We start from the raw sequence: 17,146 nt of genomic DNA, 5'->3' as shown, positions 1-17,146 counted from the left end.
ATGAAGTCTGAATTTATTGAATGAAGTCTGAATATATGGAATGGAAGCTGATTTCAGTTCTCTAAATCCACCAGTTTCATTGTTGTCATCAAAAAGACACCCTGCTGAATTTGCAAAATGACATCAGCTGAAATATACCAATACTTTCTTGAACTTCAAAACTCTTTTGAAGCAGCTGTTAATACTCAAAATGATATGAATAATGTGGAATGTAGAAAGCTTCACCTTGAAGATCATCAATTAGTGGAACACTTTTACTGCGTATGAGTAGTAATACTCAACAAAACATTGCTGAACCTTGTGCATCCAGCTTTAGGGATTTTTTTTTTTGTCTCTTACTGAAATGTAAGCTGAAATAACACAACAGACTTCCATTCAATATATTCAAAGTTCCAGTCCATATATTAAAAGTTTCATTCAATATATTCAAAGTTCCAGTCCATATATTAAAAGTTTCATTCAATATATTCAAAGTTCCAGTCCATATATTAAAAGTTTCATTCAATATATTCAAAGTTCCAGTCCATATATTAAAAGTTTCATTCAATATATTCAAAGTTCCAGTCCATATATTCAAAGTTTCATTCCATATATTCAAAGTTTCATTCAATATATTCAAAATTTCATTCCATATATTCAAAATTTCATTCCATATATTCAGAGTTTCATTCAATATATTCAAAATTTCATTCCATATATTCAAAATTTAATTCCATATATTCAAAGTTTCATTCAATATATTGATTTCCTGAAAGGCTTGCCATAACAATTTGATGATAGATATATAGGGGAGAGAAAAAAAATGCTGTGTGTATATCAGGAAGGCTCTTATTGTGGAAAAGACAGACCGGATATTGAAATATTTTCCGGCGTTGTGCGTCAGAGCCGGGCAAGATGGCGTCCCAGCAACAACAGCCCGGTGGACCGATGGCTCAACCCGTATTACAACAACCGAATGCATTACAACAACAACAACAACAACAGCAGCAGCAGCAACAGTTGAGCCAACAGCAGGACTTTGACCCCGTCCACAGATTTAAGATGTTAATTCCACAGCTGAAGGAGAGTCTGCAGGTAACACAAACATCTTGGTCTGCGGAGCCAAAGTTGGAATTCATGGTCGAACTACTATCGCTTCACAAATACATGAAATCAGCTGAAATGTGATCTAATACACATTTTATTTTATTGTTATTTTTCAGAATTTAATGAAGATTGCCTCCATGAATTTGGCCCATAACACATCAATTGACAACGGCATGTAAGTAACCGGGCCTGGGGGTTCTTCTCAATGATGGTCAGGTTTCTTTCAGTTTTCTTTTTGTTTTTTTTAATCAGCCAATGTTTCCTCTGGTTTAGCAAAAGCAGCGACACCTCTGTGCAGCGCTTTGACAAAAGCCTGGAGGAGTTTTATGCCCTGTGCGATCAACTGGAGCTGTGCTTGGTAAGAAACGCAAAACAACACAAAACAAAATGTTATGAATCCAAAACATTTTGATTGCACGTTCATTGATCATCTCTCAGATTATACAGTTAGGAAAAAACATTTTCTTTACTCTCTGATTTCTAGATTTTAAGAATAATTCAACTCAAATCTTCTGTTTCTTTCCTTTTTTTTTTTTTAATATAGAAAAGTAAATGAAACTCCCTGTTTAACATGAGCTGAGCCACTGTCCCATAATAACGATCTGATTTTATCTTAAAGAATGATTACAGTTATGTCAAGCATGCCTATAACAAGGTGCTGTGAAATATACATTTATTTCATTAAGACAAGATTGAATGACCTCATGGGCAGTCATAAGTGAAAACTCATCTGTATGTTAAACACAACAGCCACATATATTGTGTCTGTACAATGTTCTTTACAAACTAACCTCGTCTCTCTTCTGTGAAGCGGCTGGCCTATGAGTGCCTCTCCCAGAGCATCGACAGCGCCAAACATTCGCCCAACCTGGTCCCTACAGCCACCAAGCCTGACACGGTGCAGACAGAGTCCATGTCTTATGCCCAGTACCTCGGCATGATCAAGTCACAGATATCCTGCGCCAAGGATATCCACAATGCTTTGCTGGAGTGTTCAAAGAAGATCGCAGGAAAGGGACAGCCTCAGGGAATCATGTAGAACCACACCTGACTTTTGGAATGGTCTCTGCTTTCCTTGAGAAATCGAGATGAAGTTTATGATGAGTTTCATACAAGGGGCTATCCCATTATCTCAAACATAGGATGCTGTTTTATTTGTCAAGATCCTGTATATTTGGTTAATATTTCTTTTGTATAAGTGTTGTCTTGTAAGCACTGTAAATATTCCTGACAAGTCATATCCTAAGATGACCAGCAGGTGGTGCCAGAGTTCTGCCAACTCAAAATTCACGTCTTTTGTAGCTTATTTGTATTAAATATGAAAACCTTTCCACTGATACTAATGTTTTCTGGTTATTTAAGATGCACAAACTAAGTCTTGTTTGTTAAATATTTTTAAATGTTGCTGATGAGGCTTTAACGTTTGAGTGTGATTGACAACCCATCATGAGTGGATGCAGGTACTGACATTAAACATTTCACTTCAAAATCCAGAGTTTAGTGGTTTTAACACTGGAAATATGGCAAGGAAAGAAATTCAGACTCCCACTGTACAGAGGGAGAAGAATAGTTTCTCTTTTGAACAGAAGTGGGATATGCTTACATTTGAATTCTTTTTGAGCTTCCTATTGGTCAGGGGTTCAAGGGTTAAATTAAGACTGATACACAAGCATGTGGGAGGGGTGCCTGGTGTGCTTGCAGTCGTGTAACATCTCAGTCCAATCTAAATTACTGACAGACAAGTGCCTCTATCCAAAAATATCACCGTGGGTCACTATATAGCAGACGAGAGGTTCACCACAGTATGTCCTCTCACAGGCTCCTTACAGGTCACATACAAACAGTTCAGCATTCATTCAAAAACAGACTGGATAAGTCTCCATATTTTCACATTTTTATTTTCATACAATAGTCTGTGTTGGTACGTATGACTTTTAAAGCTTGAAAAAAAATGTACAAGAACATGGCGAGAATGAATGAGCATAATCCAGTCATTGCCAGGAAAACAACGTGCAGCACAGAGTTCAGTAAATGATAAACCACAGGAACATATAAAAGGAAGAATAATATGTTTCTTTTTACAAAGATTACAGCAAGAACAATATACAGTTCATATGGAGAGCATCAGGTGCTAGACAATACAATGAAAAGACGATCTATACATTGAGTGCATCAGTGGATTTTGCTACATTTTGTCTTGTTGCATTATGAAAATAAGATGAGAATCGAATCGCTCTTGACTCATAATGTCATGTGTAATGAAAAGTAGTACCTTTATTACACACTTTTGTAAGAAATTACTTTTATCAGTTTAAACACAAAAACATCCACCGGTATACCAATGACTGAGGAGACAAAACACTAGAATTTATATAGATCACATAGTCTTGTCACTCATTCTTCAAAGCATACTGCAGTTTATTTCACTTCAAATATTTGAATCCAAGATTAATGTTCCTTTAATTTTTTTTGTAGGACGTTAAACATGTTCAAATCTCTTAAGGTCTACGTTTTGGGGCCTTCTGATTCTGATCTCTTTTTGAAGAAAGCGGGGTGGGTCATGGGTGTCTGTGTAGGTACAGAGCACTAGAGTTTACATTATGATGGCTGAAAGACGTTAATGAGCGCACACACACATACAGGTGGTTTCACTGCTTTGAAGAGTCGGAGAATTTCACACATCTTTTACCCTCAGCCTCTCCTTTTGATCTATCTCTGTGGGGAAAAAAAACAATTTGGTTATTTACAGCTTAAAAGCTAAATGAACTGCAGAATAATCATGATAACTATACTCTAATAAAAGCATACAGTAGGTGTCTAGCGTCTACCTGTCGGCCTGCTCAGGACCGGTGAGAGCTGCCCTGTGAACTCCACTGAGTCGAGGTTCTGCCTGACGAGACATGGGACCAGATGGCTGGAACTTGGATAATTCCTGCTGCCACTCTGAGTCAAACGTTTGTGCTTCAGCTGGAGGTGGAGGAACAGGATATAGTTAGAAATACTTGAGCTGGTTAGTCATTCAACAAGTCAACTGAACTGATCAAACCACCTAAACATATATGATTTGATCACTTCCTGTTTGTCTGATTATTAGGGGGTGTAAGCAGCCTGTCATTATCATCAGTATTTAACATACATTCATCCAAGTTCTGAAAGTCTTGGTTGAACTCCTTCTCTCCCGTCTTCTTGTTGTATTTCTTCTCCACAACATGTCCCCTGTCCTGGATGTGATGACCAATCGACATCTTCTCCACACCACTTTCAGAGTCTTTCAGTGCTTGCCTCGTCTCCTTAATCTGATGACAGAACATCAGCACATCAGTGTCATAGAATAGCAATCAATATCCTTTATTTAGAAAACTAGTCCAGTAAGATAAAAGACAGTTTGACTTACACAAGTGTGGCTATTAATAGTATTAACGACTGCATTCCATTAAGAGAGGCCATTTCCATGGTCTTGATACTGGGCATGCAGGATCACCAAAATGATTTCAAACACACCTTAATGGAACAGAGCCATCATATGCCCCTAAGAGACAAGTTTGATTGTAATGTGTCTAACAAGGAAATGCCAGAGGGAAGAAATCCCCATGATCACTCAGGGAAGAAAAGAACGAGTGATATTTCTATACAGACGGACTGACGTCTCTCAGTTCAATGTTTTGAAATGTGCTCTAATGTACTGTGTTATACTGCTGTTACATATCTGATGGGGTACTTACCCCTCCAGGGGCACGGCGTGTTGATGAGCTCGCCTGGAAGACCTTGGGAGGCTCATTCCCAACCTTTGAAAATGTCATGACTGACGAGGAGCTGAATGAGTGGCTGCTTGAATCTGTGGACATGTTCTCCTGACACACACACACACACACATGCGAACACACACACACACACACACACACACACACACACACACACACACACACACACACAGTTAAGCAGCTGAGTAAGCAGCATAAAAACATGATAGGGACAAAAAATGATTTGATGAGTTAACTCACAAAGTTTCTGTGCATCTCTTCCATCCTGTTTCTCATGTTGGACATCACGCTGTCGAACCTACCGAAAGGGCTCATCATCATGTCCTGCACAAACACAAGGGACAAAAACAGAGACAATGAATGGCATGCACACCACATGTTCACAGTCCGTTCACAGCTCGTAAGCACCTCTATCATGTGTACAAACATCTATGCACAGAACTGTGGGCTAAATGTGTCTTGCAATCTGTGCCATCTGTACATTCACATTGTATCACGTGACCCAGTGACATTAACTGGATGAAATAACTGTAAAACAAATCCTGCATGAACATGCGACTTACATCTTTGTTTCATGTTTTTCCTGTACAGAAAATAAAAGCAGGAAAATAGCATTCTAACTTTAAACAGGGAGAATTGCATCTCTCCCATGCCCACAGCACGGCTCTATCGCTGTTAGTAACTTTGGCAAGTTAGGTGAGTATGGCTTTATGGCCCTAGTTCACACACCAGCCTAACTTTGATAACTCTGCATATATTTAACGGAAGTTAAATGAACATTAACCCGAATTATCAAAAAACATCAGCTTTTTATGCAGCCAACAATAGAGTTAAGGACAGTGTGCAGCGTGCTTGACCTGAAATGTGTTCCTTGAGCGATCCGGGGTGGGGATGTATGTGGGGTCGCCACGGGGTGGATGGGGGTGGGGGGAAGGTTTGAATGTTTTATTGATCCTGATGTTTGCACATATGCACTTTTATACATGTATGTGCTCTAGGGGGGTGGGAGGAGGTAAAGGGGAAAACAGTTGTAATATATGATGTAATTCTTTGTACATTTCTTGTGATCTAAACTGATAAAAAAAAAAAAAAACATTTAGAGATGTCTAATTTTTCTTTTGCAATGTCAAAAGAGTGGAGTGAGGCCATGATGACTTAGAAAAGTCTTAACTAAACATGACGGTAATGAAAATCTACAAATAACAAAAGCTTTTTTGATATAGGCCTCTCACCTCCCCTGACCGCCCGTGCGCTTGTGACACATGCGGGCTGTAAATGTTTGCTCATTATCACCATCTTTTAAACAACTGCTGTTCTGTGTAAATCACTCATGCTCATTGCTAGAAAGCTATGATTCTTGTGATTCCAACTGTGAACCATTTCACCACACTAGCCACAATCTGTGAATCTGTCAGACCACTGACAAACAAGCAAGTCTTCATTCATTTTTCTTACCGTCTGATGATCTACTGTCATAATATTCCAACAAAACCAATCCTCCCCACGATCCAAATCCAGTCAAAGATTCAAACCAAACACATTACATCCATAAAGATCCACAGATTAGTTAAAAATGTAATGTTGGAGCTATTTAATTGGGGTTAGAATTAGTTTTTGTATTTAGTTTACTAAATATTTGGGTGGTGTTGTTTATTTAATTATTCTACACGTTTTCTTTATTTAGAGAAGATTTTGGGTAACGTTTTATTTTTTGCTAGTTATTTGTTTAGTAAATTTAGTTTTGTCTTAGTATTTTTTGTTAGGTATTTGGGTAATACTGTGGGCACCGGAGATTATTTAAGTAAGAGGCAGCGGGAGCCACGATTTTCTTTGTTCTTTTGTTTGTTTTCCTCAAATAAACCAGCAAACTAACGCAGCTCTTGCATGAACATTGGATTTCTTTTGCCTGCGTACATTACATTTTTTTGGACAAATAGCCACTACATGTAATTCGCTGTTCAACTGGCTTCTCTTTACTAATGCATGCACTGTGAACTTTTGATTGACACATCATTTGACCAATCAGGACCTTCCATTCAATGAACTAGGCTACTTTAGCTAATGAGAGCCTGAGTAGAAACAGGACTTTCTCTCTCTCTCCTTCGTGGCTGCGTTACTCATGATACAGCTGTGTCAGTTATAAAAATGGATAATAAACAGGGTCGGCAGCCTCGTCTCTTCAGAGAGTCAGAGGCATATGAGGTCTGCTGACTAGAGTTAGTGAAAGTGAATACAAGAAATGAAAAAAACAAATTTACCTGAGGTTAAATGTTCCCATAATTTTTGTTTTAAAATCCACATTAAATAGAAATAAAAATTGTTTAACAGATGGATGTATGCCTAGCTCTGCCTTTATCTATACGGTTTGATACAACGACTGAGACTAAGTGACTGAAGAGCACGGTGACGGATGAACCAGAGACCTTCGATGGGTACCAAAGTGCAACGAACCACATTCCTAAATATTGTTGCTTTCAAGGTTGTTCATCATAATCAGGAATCATAAAGCACCGAAATGGAACTGGGCCTTATCTTTCAAACTGCTTCTCAGTCATGTTTCTTTTTTTCTGTTTCCTGTGGGTCACAGTTTATGTACCACCTCATTCCCAAGCACTCAAATCATGCATGTTGCAGTAAAATATTTTTAATCCCCATCCATTCAAAATGTAACATCAGGTCATTTATTCACAAGTTGCACTCAAATGTTCTGCAAATAACGTGTTCAAAGTGTTAATCTCTCTACCTGTTTAGAAGTATATGTTGAGACCCTATTAAACAACCTAAGTGTTCTATAGAACAGGCATCTGACTGGCAACAAGATGGGTTAATATAACTAGTCAGATACGAGACTAAACATACAGCAGTTAAAACATAACTTATTACTAGTTTATGTACAGATTTGGTGTAACTTTGATTGCTGGGTTAAAGTGCTCTGAATTACTTAAATACTCATAATCAATCAAATTTCTACATTTTAGTAACATATCTTTCAAAGTGTCTGTGAAGAGATGAACCATTGGTGAATACTGCACTGTTTACTGTTTTGGAGACACCATTTCACATCCTCTACATTTCCAGTGTTGGTGAGGATGTGGAGGTAAGAAGTTTGCAAAGTTGCACTAAAATGATTTTGGTAGAGCTGAGCGATATATATTCATTTTTATCAATAAATCAGGTTTGTGGGAAGTCGATATTTTCAAAAGTGAAAATGGAGATTTTGTCTTTAACTTACTCCGCCGCTCCCCCCCCCCCCTACCCATATCCTGAGGAATAATACAAAATAAAAAAAATGAGTATAGAAACAGTATGGTGTTGTATTTGTATAGCATGTTACATACACACATGTACATTAAGCTCTTTTTCAAGGTTTTTGCCTAGAAGCTGTTAGGTTGTCTTACATCGGTCACTAAGCCCTTGACACAGCTACACAGACCTCTCCTCCGGCTTTAAGCACAGCCCCTCAAGGCCGTGAACCCTCTGGGAGTGCGGGCACCAAGAAGAGACACGCAAGTGAGGAGGGAACAGCCTCCAGTCAGATCCTGTGTTCTCTAAGCCAAGACAGCAGGTGTTTACGACCTGCAGCCCTGGATAAGCATCTCAAAAGCTATTGCAATGTGTATACTGTATGAGTGTGTGAGTGGTTTTTCTGGGGGTGTGATGCACAGGAGTATTGCGCATAATCAGTGAGGTGTTGAATGACTTGTGTTCCATGTGTAATTGGGTCGCATTGCCAGAGATTAGCGTGGGTTTAACACTGAAACTGAGTTACATTCTGGATAGGCTGCAATGGACCAGACAGACCTGTTAGGATGGGGATCCAACATGGGTCAAAGAGTCCAAGGCTGCTCTCTCAGCTCTTTTTAAATGTCAAGCCGATGTAAAACGCCTCTATCATTATCTATGAAGCTTAGAGCCTATTTTATCCCGGAGTGGCATGTATGAACTAATAAATGAGCATTATATTTAGACTATGGCACAGGGGAGGAGAGATTGAGGGTGCAAAATAAGGAACGTAGACCCAGTGGTCTTTAACACATTATTTTCGGCTGTCTGGACAACTGCAGATTGACATTCTCCTCTCCATCTCTCTGTCAATCTGATATTGAATATGCCACTGTGCCCTCTGAGGGAGGCTGCTCCTGGAGGAGGTATGAGTTACTCCGCACTAGATATGCACTGTCGATATGATTCATACTCAAAAGGAAAGTGGTTATTGTTTAGCTCCTAGGAAGTGGTGCATTAAGAGGCATTTTGTTTAATATGTGCTTCTGACTGGAAGACCACAAAGGCACTGAATGTGATTATGGAGACTATGAAGTTTTTAAAGTGGATACAGAGTGAATGAGGGGTTAATAAACTGCTACACTTCACACTGCAAAGCCTTCCTTGTCACTTTATTTTCCAGAATGATCCAGAAGGGTGCAAACCAACAAGAAAGACAACATCATTAATACCTATACTGGTTATTACCTTTTCCAAGCCCCTCTACCACCTGTTTGGCTCAGTACAAACCACAGAATCAAAGAAGGAGCAGCTAACTTATGCTTGCTGTTTATTTCGCACTTCTTTTATAGACAAGCGCCCAGATGAATGAGTGCTTTGAAAGGTGATATAAACCAGGTAGCGACTATTGGCAAGAGACTGGGAAATGTGAGAGCTTTGGAAGTTCAACACAGGGATTGTTTTCCCACTGGGAGTCTTACGGTTAGCAAGCTAAAACAAGACGCACAGGCCTTCCAGCATTATGTGGGTGTGTTTGTGTGTTTGTGTGTGTGTGTGTGTGTGTGTGTGTGTGTGTGTGTATGTGTGAATGCATGCGCACGCAGGCCAATGTGTGTGTTTGCATGCCTTCATGTCGATGTTACTTTGCATGCTGTGACCCTGTGTAACAGCCCTTGTCAGCATTTTTGTCAGCATGTTTTATACAGTATGTTTGTGAGTGTGTGTGTGTGTGTGTGTGTGTGTGTGTGTGTGTGTGTGTGTGTGTGTGTGTGTGTGTGTGTGTCTGTGTGAGAATGTATTTCTGTGTGCACATTTGTGCCTGTGATATTGGAGAGCAGAATGACAGTGAGCTGTCTGTCTGTCATCTGGCTTCTAAAGCACCAGCGCTGCCAAGACACGTCCTTCCAAACAGATGGACCGAAAGAGCAACAATGAGAAAACAGAGTGTCCATGACATCTGCACATATGCCTTCACAAAGCCAACAACTCAGCGCCCTCTGACCACTGCTGGGGAAAACACAAAACTGCTCCTTATCTTCACACAGACAAAGTGTGCGTGAGAGTCAGAGAAGTAGAGTTCTGTGATAAATACTCAAACTTGTCTCCATGTGTCAGGCCATAGAGCAGGTTGACTGTTTGTGAAAATGTACTAAGTAGTCAAGGAATCAGGAAGCTCAATAAAGTTGTATCATTTAATCATCTGCAGTATTTAGAAAAACTCGAAATGACTCCTCCTTATGTCAAGACAAAATACTTTGTTTGGAAAGACATTCTATCTGCCGTCACTGAGGTCATTAGCAGAGTTCTCCAAGCCCCTCCTCAGCTAGCATTAGATACCTAATGGAATGAACCAGTTGTATTAAAGCAGGTGACAGGGATACGTTTGACTTAGCAGGGCTATCTAATCAGTGCAGGGACTTGATTTGGGAAAGGTTAACAGGTGCAAAACCATGCAGATCAAAACTATTCTGCTTACCTCTTAAAAACCTTGCACAACTCGCAAATTTCCCCCCAAAATTTTTAAACAGGTTGATGAGTAGTCATCGACAACCATCTCTTGAAGTCATGTTTATATTATATGAGTGTATAAAGTCAAAGATTTATGTAGGGAGCAGTTATGTTTTTTAAATAACTGCAATTTAAGTAAACATGGCAACTAGGCCCACTACAATTACTTTGCACGCATTTACAAGAAACTAGTGTGTCAGTGGAACAATGCACTATAAATAGGGCTCCTGAGGGCCAGATATAACTGTCATGAGAGGCCATGGGGGTTGCCCTTCCACTAAAGTAGAGACTCACATGGTCCCATACCTCTGTAAGTGGTGCTCCAGTTACTCTGCAAGTGACCAAGTTCCACTAAACCTGAGTATACTTTGCACTTCTCCAAACATTAATCTGATGATGATATTCAAAGAGCAGTACACAGGCATAAAGCTTTCACAAGTTAAATGCTGAAGCAGGGGATTTATAGTTTGCCTCTAATAGACCCAAATCACGTAGGTTAAACATCTGATAACATATTGATACTGTGATGAACAGGGTTGAGCTTTATGTGCTGTAACTAAACATATACCGTTAGGTCAAAAATGGGATAAGGATTGCTTCCAGAAATAATTGTTCTCACCCTGTGATCGTCCCTGAGTGGCTGGGATGAGCTGGGATGTTCTATCATGTCACGGCCACAGTTTCTCCCATCCATAAGGCTGGGCACTGAAGACCCGCCAAATGGCTCAGAGAAGCTACGCATCATCTGCCGCATGTGTTCCCTGTGAGCTCGCAATGGATCCCTATGGCAGAGTAAAATAATAATAAGAAAAAGTTAATCTCAACATTGACAAGGGAACTCTGCTTGATGAGGACATGATGAGGCCCGAGAACCACGATAAAGGCTTCTGGAGAGGAATAAGAAAGGTCTCTACGCCAGAGCAACACATTGAAATAAAAGGTTCCCTAAATAATTCCAGCTCCTTTTACACTTGCTTTAGAAGTGGGGTCAAATGTGGACACACTGCCTAAGGTGTTCACTTGTGCTATAAATCAAAGTGATGACCGCACAGTGTCAGTGTTAAACTTATTTTTAAAGCATGTTACACAACAATCTGAGTCAGACTTCAAAGAAGTTGTTCCACCAGTTGTTAATTTTAATTATATTAAAATAAATGAATAGCTGGTACTATTAAATTACTTATTATTCCCAATAATAACTATTATTATTGTATGCCAATACATTTTACTGAATTTAATTTGAAATTGATGCTGGGTTACAGGTTCATTATATTAAAACTAAGTGGCTAAAATAGCTAGGATGTGTAAATCACAACAACTGGTTGAAATTCAGTTAAACCACATACAAATATTAACAACAACAGAAAACGTGCAATTTGTAGATAAATAGTAAGCAATATTAAAACCTAAATAATTAATACATTCAAATAAATTTGACCTCTTCGCTCGTTTATTAAACACCAGCCAAGCTGCAAAATAACGCAACACATTTATCTGTTAAATAACTTTTGTTTTTGTTTATTTGTTTGTGTTAAAGTTTGGTAGTTTTGTTGACTGGGGCACACTAGCGCTACTTAAACTACTTGATTTACTCTTTTGTGTATCTGTCTGAACATAATAATAATAATAATAATAATAATAATAATAACACACAAGTAAAAACATTTAAACAGTTAACAGATTTAATACAAGTTTAGTTAATGCACTCACGAAAAAAATGGATCCTCTTCAAACTCCCTGCGGTTACTATTGAACATTTTAACGGATTTTGGAGTTGGAAACAGAAAAGAGATGAAGACTTTTCAGAAATAATCCGTGCGGCCACAGGTGGCCCAGCGCCGTCGCTCAGCTTGGGTTAGGTTACGATGGAGGTGGTGTCACGCAAAAGAATTTAGACCCAGACTCTCTCTGACAACAGCCACGTGACTTTAACTCGGCCCTCTGATTGGCTGGTTATTCGGAGCGATGATCAGGCACCATTCGCGGGCTCAATGTTGTGAGTGGCTGTCATGGAGACGGCAATCTAGACAATTCTAAATTCATTTTTACCAAAATTAGGTGCATGGTTATTAACAAACCTTCACAGGAGCTATGAAAGCTCTATACAGCAACGTATACGATTATAACATTTGGCTGTATGTGTGGAACAAATAAATCTTCACTGTATTATGTCTGAAGATATTGTGTTTGTTATCAAAGCCAGGTTGTGAAGACATGCAGCCATATGACCAAAGTTTTTACTCACTCGAAGTAGGCACTTACATAGCCTGTAAAGCTTATTTTGTACTTTGTATGCTTCCCTTAAATAATAATTTGTACTCTTTCTTTTATTATTACATTACGGCACTTACTATTTGGAGGGTAGGCTACAGGGGTGACAAACTGTGTCCCAGACTCAGTATAGCGTTACCATCTGGCTGTTCCACAAATAGGCCGGAGTGTTGACTACTGCCTTGAATGCCGCTCAGGGACACAGCATTGAACAAACACAAATATATAAACAACTGATTTGTATAAGGGGATGCAAACGGAGAGTACGGATGATGAGAAGATGTTTCCTCTAGTTTCATGTTCCATGTCAGTGTCTCAGCCCAACAAGATAAGTTACTTTTAGTAAGTTCCTGAATAGAAAGGTGATTCATTCATACCTATTTATCTGGAGCTGCAATACTTGATTAGTGAAGAGGATGAATACTGTTTTTATGAATGTAATCCAACTTGAGAGGTTTTTTCTCAATCACTAATCCACAAAAGCAAAAGACATTTATCATTTAAAAAAAAAATCACTGGTACCTTTATTTACTAAGGTGATTACAAAAGACAATAAAACCACAATTCGACCAAAAAATTTGAATTTCTTCAAGTTCTCAAACATTTTTACAACTGGGTAGAGAAATTCATCAGGAGGGTCAAAATAAGAGACTTTATGACATCCTAAAACAAGTCAGAAAGAAAATGATGTGGATTAAGACACATTAGAGTTTACTCAAATGTCCCCTGAAACACAAAAGATCCTCCTGGTATTCTTCAGGGCACAGGACTTCCCATGAGCCTCTCCTGCCGCAGCGAGATCAGTCTGTTGAACCACAGCTCCTCTGCCTTCTCCTTGTCCATGAACAACTACAGGAGAGTGAAGAGAGGACATGTCATGAGTATAGTAAAGGTACAAGACAAAAGGAAACCACCAATCAAAAGCAAAGAAAGAGGAAAGCTTTACAATGTAGCTGTGGTTTAGAATGCTGTTTGACATTGACTTAAGAACCAACAATTACTAATCAGTGAAATTATTATTCAGTCTTTAAAAAAAACTACAAGCACTGAAAAATCCCCATAACAATTCTTTTAATTTGACAACTTGAAACCCTAAAAAGCTTGACATTTTTGCCTCCAAATTACCAAAAAACAATCAGTTATGTTCACTGTAACCTATAATGACATGCCTCTTCTTTATAAATGGGCTAAGAGTAGTGTTCATTTTATTCCATGGTCTACTATGGCATGATGCATTACATTAAGAATGTGACAGAAATACCAGTTTGCTGGTGTTTTTTTTAAATGCGCCAAGCAGGTAAGGACTACTATTATATATTGCCAGCTCAAGGCAGGATAACTACGGTACCCCTGTTACAGTTCGCCTTCAATGTAATTGTCAGAGGCCTAATGGAGGCAACAAGTCGTCCAACCGATGTGGTAGCATCTAAAGTGGTGACAAAGGTGTTACAAGGGGCGAGACAGAATCAACAGCAATGTGTGTGTCCGTGTGTGTATGTGAATCTCCCACTGTGTGTTTACTCGTAATGCCTCTCATGCTTCCACGGCGCTGTAACGTATTGTAAAATCACACACTGGGATACCAAAAATGCACCAGTGCGGCATCGATGTAAAAAGTACAGCGACACATTGACTGTGGAGCCCTGCAGCATTAATACCAAGTGTTGCAAGGCTGCAGTATCAAACGCCTCCGAAGTCTTTCCCCTCTAACTTCAGATTGTGAAAAATAAGAGAAAAAAAACAACGTACATCTAAAAAAATATATATATAAATCATCTGGTTCCCCAATGCTGGGCCTAGCAGTGTGTTCGTCTGGTGACAGAGAAGGCCAACATATGCGACTTGTTTTCATCTCAGTACATCAACAGCAGTAATGATAATGAATGTAAGAGGCCCATAAAGCTGATGTAAGTGTCTGATGAATGAACACATCTGTTTATTAGGAAGCAACATAATGACTATAGCACCAAGAAGCAAGGCGCTGAGCCATAGGGAAACAATTTGAAGATCATTTCTATATCCACTATGTGGGGGAGAGAGGTAATGTTGACATGCTGGCTGTGTGTACATACTGTACATATATGCGATGATATATGTGTGTTATTATGCAGATTGTACAGCAAAAGCCGTCAATCCTTCACTCCTAACCTACGCTGCTTACAGCTGCTGTGCGTGTTATCTGCGTGTTACATTCAACACTAGTGAGTTCTTGTCTGTCGGCCCTGCGCTGGTGTCACGGTGCTAATGAGGCTGTGTGTGTGGGATGACAGTATCTGGGCCGGGCTAATGGGACTCATCTGTTCTAATTGGAAGTGGAGCTGGAGCTGAAGCTGAGGCCGGGCCCGCCTGGGGCATATTGCTGCCATACATCAGCCTGTCTGAGGGTGTGTATGTGTGTGTTTTTTAGGCTGGGGGGCAGCCTGTGTGTGTGTGCGTGTGTGCGTGTGTGCGTGTGTGTGTGTGTGTGTGTGTGTGTGTGTGTGTGTATTTGAGGGGGTTATCTGCATACGTCAGGGCATAACTTAGTTTCCCCAGTGGAGATAGATGACTTGGAAGCCCCAGGGAGCTTTATTGGAGTTTAAAGTTTCCTTCTCGTTTTTCATCATTGGTCCGCAGGCAGGGGAGGAGGTGATGTTAGGAGGTTGTAATCTACTGTACCACGGTGTCCTATACTATATGAGGCAGAATATGTGAATATACTGGAATGCTGTAAAAAAAAGTGGTGCTGGTTTAAGATGAAGTGTTTTTTTTTACTTTTAAAAGAGAAAGTTTGCAAAGTATGTACAGCAATCAATAACTACCCCAGTCATAAAAACAAGACAACCCAAAGATAAAATAAGACGTAAGATCATCTTTTGCTGGTTGGAAGTTTTTTTTCTTTTCGGGTGTTAAAAAAGTCTTCATGACAGCTTGGTTTGATTTAGAAATAAAGAGAAAACTTTAGACCAAACAGGAAAAGGGTTTGCCTGATGTGAACTTACACTGGGGTGGGCAAGCGTGTCCCTGTCGTTGTAGACAATGGAGATGGGAAGAGTGACATCCTGAGACTCTGTCCACTCAGCCTCCTGCTTTATGTCAGCCGGCTCAACCTGTACTCAAAGAAACAACATAGAAAACAGCTCAAATGTTTGAATGAAAAAAGAATAAAATAAATAAAAGCACCAATACAGATACTTGCATAACCACAATGTGGCAGAGGAAATCAATAATTAGACTAGAATTATGAAAGAAAAACACTTAAAAAGTATGAAATATATACAAATTTGGAAAAAAAATATAATTGAATTAGGATAATAATTTATTGATCCCTAGAGGGGAAATTCGGGATTGTTGTCGTAATTGTTGTCGTTTTGCACATTCATTACTGACTTTGCTGCTGGAACAAAGCACTAAACTTTGTGTATATAACACACTCTCAGTATACTATTTGGTATATAAAGGGGTTTGGGATAAGGAAAAGAATCATGGTGTGCATAACAGCATGTGTCCAGCAGATGGCAGCGAAGTCTGGCTCATGCGAAAGGCTTCAAGAAACAAGTGTACTTATCTATATGAGCTTGTATCCTGAATGTAATTTGAACATCTTATTTTGATCATATATCTGTGCTTACATTTCTTCACTCTTGTGATCCACCTCATATGCTCTGAGAGTCTTACTGTGCAGCTGCAGTGTGACTACATTTAGACAGGATCAGCTCTTTGACGCTTTAGTGTGGTCACTAAAGCCGCAACATCATCAGACACATTTCATTACTGTTGAAGACAAAGGATGAAAGTTCTCCAGTCCGAGCTGGAAGAAGGAAAGGTGATATCAACAACTTTTCATTCCTCCGTCCCTCAAGGTATTACTTAAAACCTTAATAAGCCCCACATTTGGAAGGATAGCCTCTCTCCTTGTTGTACATCATGAAGAAAAAATATCAAAATGAATACTCTGCCAAGTCAATTCATGTTTCAAACACTCCCTGAAGCAGCCTCAGAGCAAATGTTTACCCAGTTGGAAAGATCTTTTTCAAATTTATTTGGCAGGATACGTAAAGTGAGTGAAATATAAAACATTCAGGCTAATAAGTACAGTAATGTGCCAAATAGCAGAAAGGATAACTGCTCTTCGGTTGGTGATAACATACTGAATCTACATTTTTTCAATTCATGCAGCCTGCCTGAAAAACCTTTTTAAAAAAGTCCTGCAGTTGAGAGTAAATCTCCTCATTAACACTCATCACCTAAAGTCAGTCATGAACATAGCTCATAGCTTCAAGGTAATAAACAGTCACACTAAAATGACTAACATTTAT

At 39.3% G+C, this 17,146-nt stretch overlaps 3 protein-coding genes across 3 annotated transcripts in view; 1 reads left to right on the top strand and 2 right to left on the bottom strand.

Annotated features, from left to right (window-relative positions):
* Positions 1 to 873: 873 nt before the first annotated feature.
* Positions 874 to 2,425, top strand: med29 (mediator complex subunit 29). The gene is made up of 4 exons (XM_020654933.3): positions 874 to 1,074; positions 1,203 to 1,261; positions 1,360 to 1,444; positions 1,898 to 2,425. Exons 1-4 carry the CDS (start codon positions 895 to 897, stop codon positions 2,123 to 2,125), a joined length of 552 nt encoding a protein of 183 aa, XP_020510589.2. The 5' UTR covers positions 874 to 894; the 3' UTR covers positions 2,126 to 2,425.
* A 541-nt stretch (positions 2,426 to 2,966) lies between these two features.
* On the bottom strand, positions 2,967 to 13,191 carry mlf1 (myeloid leukemia factor 1). The gene is made up of 7 exons (XM_020653936.3): positions 12,288 to 13,191; positions 11,197 to 11,359; positions 5,088 to 5,171; positions 4,809 to 4,937; positions 4,223 to 4,382; positions 3,915 to 4,053; positions 2,967 to 3,801 (listed from the first exon to the last, which is right to left on the bottom strand). The coding sequence occupies exons 1-7, from the start codon at positions 12,332 to 12,334 to the stop codon at positions 3,735 to 3,737; spliced, it is 789 nt and encodes a 262-aa protein (XP_020509592.1). The 5' UTR covers positions 12,335 to 13,191; the 3' UTR covers positions 2,967 to 3,734.
* Positions 13,192 to 13,340: 149 nt separating this feature from the next.
* The window catches only part of rsrc1 (arginine/serine-rich coiled-coil 1), a 118,528-nt gene continuing 114,722 nt past the window's right edge, over positions 13,341 to 17,146 (bottom strand). The window contains exons 9-10 of the mRNA XM_020653935.3: positions 15,830 to 15,937; positions 13,341 to 13,697 (exon numbers count right to left, since the gene is read on the bottom strand). Of these exons, the coding sequence (XP_020509591.2) occupies positions 13,605 to 13,697; positions 15,830 to 15,937 (201 nt within the window). The 3' untranslated portion in view covers positions 13,341 to 13,604. The remainder of the gene's footprint in view (positions 13,698 to 15,829; positions 15,938 to 17,146) is intronic.

The sequence above is a fragment of the Labrus bergylta genome, chromosome 11 (genome assembly GCF_963930695.1).
Source record: "Labrus bergylta chromosome 11, fLabBer1.1, whole genome shotgun sequence".
In the NCBI taxonomy this organism is placed as follows: Eukaryota; Metazoa; Chordata; class Actinopteri; order Labriformes; family Labridae; genus Labrus; species Labrus bergylta.
Note: the sequence above shows the minus strand (reverse complement) of the source record. Positions and strands in the feature narration are given on the sequence as shown.

Excerpts from the sequence above, each read along its gene's own strand:
- mlf1 (XM_020653936.3), bottom strand. The coding sequence starts at position 12,334 with ATGTTCAATAGTAACCGCAGGGAGTTTGAAGAGGATCCATTTTTTTC. Across the intron at positions 5,172-11,196 it reads CACTCAGGGACGATCACAGG|GACATGATGATGAGCCCTTT; the intron begins GTGAGAACAATT and ends GTGTTTGTGCAG. Across the intron at positions 3,802-3,914 it reads GGTCCTGAGCAGGCCGACAG|AGATAGATCAAAAGGAGAGG; the intron begins GTAGACGCTAGA and ends TTTTCCCCACAG.
- med29 (XM_020654933.3), top strand. The coding sequence starts at position 895 with ATGGCGTCCCAGCAACAACAGCCCGGTGGACCGATGGCTCAACCCGTA. Across the intron at positions 1,262-1,359 it reads ACATCAATTGACAACGGCAT|CAAAAGCAGCGACACCTCTG; the intron begins GTAAGTAACCGG and ends CCTCTGGTTTAG. Across the intron at positions 1,445-1,897 it reads ATCAACTGGAGCTGTGCTTG|CGGCTGGCCTATGAGTGCCT; the intron begins GTAAGAAACGCA and ends TCTTCTGTGAAG.